This window comes from Aristolochia californica, unplaced genomic scaffold, assembly GCF_029961685.1.
Source record: "Aristolochia californica isolate CCGP_79_NKW_82.1479 unplaced genomic scaffold, dmAriCali1.0.hap1 SCAF_6, whole genome shotgun sequence".
Lineage (NCBI taxonomy): Eukaryota > Viridiplantae > Streptophyta > Magnoliopsida > Piperales > Aristolochiaceae > Aristolochia > Aristolochia californica.
The window spans coordinates 3,240,304-3,246,823 of NW_027182257.1; the positions used below are offsets into that span (position 1 = coordinate 3,240,304).

Here is a 6,520-nt window from a genome sequence, read left to right on the forward strand (position 1 = left end):
AAAGAGAGGAAGACATAAGGCCTCCTACCAACTTCCTTCTTTGTGAGACAAAGAGAGGCTGCCGGGTCTCCTCCTCGCCATCTTTTTTCGTCAATGGAGATGGAATAAGGTGCCGCCCCTCGCCAAATGTTTCTTATATTAAATAATTAATTAGAATTAATTATTATTTTACTATAGAAGGTATTAAATAAAATTTTAAAATAAAGCGTAATTCTATTAGTTCAATTGATGTCTAAAATTTGATTTCATAAGGTCCTACTTGAAAATTAAGGCAAAATTTAGATAATTTTATTAGAAAATATGAGTCATATAAGAATTTATAGCTTATCTATTAATTATGATAGCATATTGACACGGCTTTATGTTAAATTTCTGAAAAAGAAAAATACTTCACTTACTTGATGTGATTTGAGTATAATGAACCTCTACTTATAATAGAGTAAACAAGTAAAATTTAATCCCAGTTACACTCAAAATTAAACACTAAAAGATAAATTTTAACAATTGAACAATTGAACTACTGAACAATTCAACATAAATAGAAAACTAGCATAACTAAAATACTTTTATCCGAGACTCTTCTGTGAGACCTCCTCTTGTGAAACTCATGTACGAATTTACCATATTAATTTTAGCTCTATGAGACTTATTATTATGAGAGTTATGTAAGATTCTTTCATATCTGCTTTTCAACACTCCCCCTCAAGCTGGAGTTCATAACTTTAATTTGCAATGAAACAAAAAATTGATCCTCGATTTTCATTTGCTAAATGTTTTTCATATATATTAAATCTTCATCATTTGTTGCCCCCCTTTCTTGAAAATTTTGGTCACATAAAAATTACCACTACATGTAAAATAAAACACCTTTTTTTTTACACTTATTATTCTACTTCTTAGCCTCAAGTTGGGGATAAAAATGACATAGAAACCCAATTTGGACAAAACACAATGTGTGAGAAAAAAATCACTCCTAGTTGTACGAAAAAGCACCATACACTAGTCAAAATGGTCATAGTTTGAAACATAGTCCGCTTAATTTTAAAGGTGAAAAAAAGGCCTAACTTTAGGGCTTAATAAAGAGACTACTCACTTTTAAAGGTAGTTAAAACACAAATTACCTCTTGGGTGAATAATAAAATATTTGACTCAAGCACGATGTTGGGCACACTCATATACTTCTTAGGTAGTGGGTCTAGGCATTACTCTGAAGTGATAAAAACACAAGAAGATAAATTGAAGAAATACTAGAAGAAAACAACTTTAACCAGAAGGAAGCGACTATGTAACACTTATACTTCCAAACGAATCTAGAATATAACTATTTAAAAAAAAATTGGGGGAGTAGAACTTAATAAATTTGATCAAGTATAATTATTTTGAGGGTGACCACAATTTTCAGAGTTGATGATGCATAAGATACACAACCAAGTAGCTAAAATACAAAACTTGAAAATCACATCGAAGCAGGAATTTTTTGCATACCATGAACAAGCACATCATAGAGTGATTAATTCTGACTAAAAATCTATGATTAGATGATAAATTTGGCTAAAAAATAGGATTCTAGGAGAAAAGGAAACTCAATTTACATCAATACAGGGAGAGATAATAAAAGAGATAATTGGAAGAAAAAAAGACAATTTTGGCAAAATTGACCTTCAATATTTCTTATATCAATTTATCCCACAATATAGATCAAAATAATAAATCATTTATTGTTTAAGAAACCAGACTCAAAGAGATTTAATTTTATACCTAATTTAACATAAAAATATTTGTTCTTGAATATGTTAAGTTTCCAATGTGAATATCTCCTTACATATATATCAGATTGACATGAAATTTTCTGTTTCTGAAACTAAAATGCAATACCTTTCATTAAAGTATATATTTTATTTATAAAATATACTTCTTTTGAGAGAAAGAATTTGATAGATTTCGAACTCTGTAGTCTGTCTGAACTGTATACTGTTTCTTCTTTAGCCAACATGACCATTGACTCTTCTGATATTTATATCTCCCTTTAGAAAACCCAGATTGAGAATTGGTTTAATAAGTAAAAAGACAGACTTATGGATCTATCTTTTGACATATATTTCTCCATAGAGTCTCATTCTTGAAGGTATAAAATGCCTAAAAATTGAAGCATTTTGTTGCTGCTCAAACCTCTCTTGCAGTCTGACCTTTGCAACTGCAAATGTAAATTTCTCTCTGTAAAACTCTGATTGATAAAATTCTTTTTGCGTTGGAAAGTAGACTCAAAGATTTTTTCATCAATATATAATTTGTAATATGAAAAGTTTAGTATGGAAGTACGAACACCAAGAAAATAATAGGTACTTGGAGATAAATGAAAGTAAAAATATAGATTACAAACCTAAATTACTAGAGATGATAAATAAGAAAACCATCACATCATCTTTGTGGGTTGACCGAGTCAACTTACATAACCTACTCTGATACTAAGTTGAATTTCTAGAAAAGAAAAATAGTTCATTGATTTGATGTAATTTGAGTACAATGAATTTCTATTTATAATAGAGAAAACTAATAGAATCCAATTGCAATTAAACTATCCTTATCACCGTTACACCCAAAATTAAACACTAAAAGATAAGTCCTAGAACAATTGAATAATTGAACATAAATAGGATACTAACATAACTAAAACACCTTTAACTTAGACTCTTTAGTGAGAGCTCATCCTGTGAGACTCTTGTAAGACTCCATATTAATTTTGGCTGTCGAAAATTTCTTTATATGAGAGTTATGTAAAACTCTTCCATATTTTTTCTTCAACACTTTGCTACATAAAAGGAAGATATTAAGTTGCATACATATGATAGATTTTCAGAACTAATCTCTTCCATATTGACCCACTGCTAATTAATTCAACGAAAATCTTCTGTTGACTAGCTAATTGAATCCACAACTATAACATGCAGCAGCTCTCTTTGCATATTTGAACTTTTGCATTTCTTTATGATTAACTTAGCTTAAGAGGCTAACTAAATCATCCATTCATGTCTGGCTCAATGTGAATGGTGAGCGATACTGTGACAACCATTGGACATCCTAGGGATGTACATGACCAAGGGTTAGATCTGCTAGTAGTATTGAACTGATCCCCAACAAATAGATGAAGATGATGAATATATCTCATTTCTTTTTAAATAGGTCTCTTTCAACTTTTGAGGGAACCAACCCTGTTGCTAATAGACGAACCAGCAAATTTGATCTCTAGAACAGTCATATCTTCTGAGAATCATAGATAGTCTTTTCCATCTTCAGAATCTCCAAAAGCCAGGATAAAAGAAATAAAATATAGCAAGGAGAATATCAGATTGGAACAGATAGCAAAAGAATAAGTAAAGATATAAAGGAATCAAGAACACGTAAGAGATGCCATGAAGCTTCTATACTACAATATATATATCAATATCTTGCCTCATTCTCACCGCCCTGGAGCACAGATTGTCACGAAAATCCCAACACAACCTTTTTCTTCTTTGTAAACTAATCAAAAGTTCAGTTAAAATGTCTGTCATCCCAAGTTTTTTCGGCACCAAAACAAACATCTACGACCCCTTCGATCTGTTCGATCATGGCTTCCCATTCAACAAGAGTTTATCACCCATGAGCACTGAGACTTCCGCCTTCGCAAACACTCATGTCGACTGGAGAGAAACTCCAGAAGCTCACATCTTTAAGGCCGACCTTCCAGGAGTAAACAAGGACGAGATAAAGGTGGAGGTGAAACACGAGAACATCCTTCAGATAAGCGGGCAGAGGAGCAAAGAGTTCGAAGAGAAGAACGGTAAGTGGCATCGGATGGAGAGGAGCAGTGGAGGGTTCTTGAGGAGGTTTTCTCTGCCTGATAATGCTAAGGTTGAGCGAATGAAGGCATCAGTGGAGAATGGAGTGCTCACTGTCACTGTGCCCAAGGGAGAAGACAAGAAGACCAAACTGCGCCCAAAATAGATATTGTTCCGTTGAGAAATCTGTGTTCTAATCAGGGACAACTTATCAATCTATGATATACTGCTGCAGAACAGAAAATAAAATAGTTATTAGTTTCTTCGTAGTCAGGTTTGAGATCAGGGATATGCTAGACCACTTCATCCAGTAAACAATCATTCCAAGTTCTTGTACTTCAGCATAGATGCTGCTCAATAACCTATTATACCATGTACTTAATGCTTTACGGTCCAAAAGAGTCCTTCTGATGTAAATATTTTGAACTTACAAGGTTCAAGTATTGGACTGTTTCAAGTATTGAATGGGTACTTTCTTCTTAGGCCTACATGACCTCTGATTCTTTTGATATTGATATCTCCCTTTAGAAAACTCAGATTGAGAATTGGTTTAATAGGTAAAAATAGACTTATAGATCTATCGTTTGACATATATTTCTCTATATAATGTTTCATTTTATGACATAAAATATCTCGGAAGTTGAAGATTGCTGCTACTTATCGAACCTTTCTTGCAGTCTGACCTTTGATACTTCAAATATTAATTTTTCTCTATAAAAATTTTCATTGACCAAAAAAAAAAATTGCATTAGAAAGTAGACTCGAATATTTTTCCGTGAATATATAATTTGTAATAGGAAATATTCGGTATAGAAGTACGAACACCAAGAAAACAATGGGTACAGGGACATCAATGAAAGAAACAAAATAGAATACAGACCTAAACTACTAGAGATGATATATCAAAAAAACCATCACATCATCTTTGAGGGTTGATTGAGTCAGCTCACTGAACCCGCTTGGATACCATGTTGAATTTCTAGAAAAGAAAGATATTTCACTGACTTAATGTTATTTGAGTACAATGAGCTTCTATTTATAATAGAGGAAACAAAATAGAATCCAATTACAATTAAACTACCTTTATCCCAATTACACCCAAAGTTAAACATTAAAAGATAAGTCATAAAATAATTGGACAACTAAACATAAATGGAAGACTAACATAATTAAAACACCTTTAGTTGAGACTCTTCTGTTAGACCACCTTTTGTGAGACTCCTGTAAGACTCTACCATATTAATTTTAGCTCTATGAGATTTCTTATTATGAGAGTTATGTAAGACTCTTACATATCTGCTCTTCAACACTTTGTTACATAAAAGGAAGATATTTTATTGCATACATATCATATATATGGTTTGAGGTTTGTTTATTGTTGGAAGATGAGCACAAGCCCCCATGATCACACGAGTTGGTGGGACCCATCATATCACGTGAGGTGGCATTATGAGTCTTACATAAAAAAAAGTCTTACAGAGCCATAATTATTATGGAAGAAGGTCTCACAGAAGAGTTTCAATTTAAAGGTGTTTAATCATGTTAGTCTTCTATTTATGTTGGGTAATTTAATTATGCTAGAACTTATCTTTTAGTATTAGAGTTTGGATGTAATTGGGACAAAGGTAGTTTAATTTTAATTGGACTCTACTACTTTCTTCTATTATAAATAGAGGTTTATGTACTCTGATTATATTAAGTAAATGAAGTATTTCTCTTTTCCATAAATTCAACATGGTATCAGAGCCAGGTTTTATGAGTTGACTCGATCAACCCACAGAGGTAATGTGATCTTTTCTGATTTATTATCTCTAGCAGTTTAGGTTCGTATTTATCTTTTTTTCAATCCCTATACCTGTTATTTGCTTTATGTTTTCACCTCCATAATGAGTTTTTCATATTGCAAATTATATATTGACGGAAATATATTTGAGTCTACTTTCCAAGGAAATAATATTTTTTCTAATTGGATTTATCTAAAAAGAGAAATCGATATTTGTAGTAGCAAAGGTTAGATTCCAAAAGAGGTTCAAGCAGCAGTAGAAAGTTTCAACTTTTGAGATATTTTATGCTATCACGAACAAGGCTTTATATGGAGAATTATTTATCATAAGAAAGATCTGTAAATCTATTTTATTACCTATTCAACCAATTCTCGATATGAGTTTTTTATATGGAAATATCGATCTTGAAAGAGTCAATGGTCATGCTGGCAAAAGGAGAATGAGTACTTAGTTAGGCCAGATTATAGAGACCAAAATCTATCATATTATATATTTCAATAAAAGTATATGGATAAAAGGTATTTAAGTCTATTTTCAAAAGAAGAAAGTTTCATATCAATCTGATTTATATTTAAGGATATATTTGCATTGGAAGAATCAAATGTCATATTGGTATCCCGTTGCATTGAAAAATCCGAATTTAAGCCGAATTATTTAATGTGTCCTTATTACTCTTAAGGACTTTCATTATTTACCGTTTATCTACTGCTATACTACTACAAATTTGGTAAATGTTATTTGAGCATTGGCCCATTTTCACAGCTTCTATTGTGTCTCTTTGATTGAGATATTATTATGAAAGAAGGACTCCTCAGTTGCTATCTATTGTCAGCATTGGTTATCCTGATAAAGATTTGAATAAAGAACATTGTGGCTCCACCATCTTATCTTCCTTTTATTCCCATTATCATGTTATTG

General features: G+C 31.8%; 1 protein-coding gene across 1 annotated transcript; it reads left to right on the plus strand.

The window, feature by feature from the left end:
• Window positions 1–3,540: 3,540 nt before the first annotated feature.
• LOC137934339 (17.8 kDa class I heat shock protein-like) lies at window positions 3,541–3,984 on the plus strand. The gene has a single exon (XM_068778622.1). It carries the CDS (start codon window positions 3,541–3,543, stop codon window positions 3,982–3,984), a length of 444 nt encoding a protein of 147 aa, XP_068634723.1.
• Window positions 3,985–6,520: the final 2,536 nt, after the last annotated feature.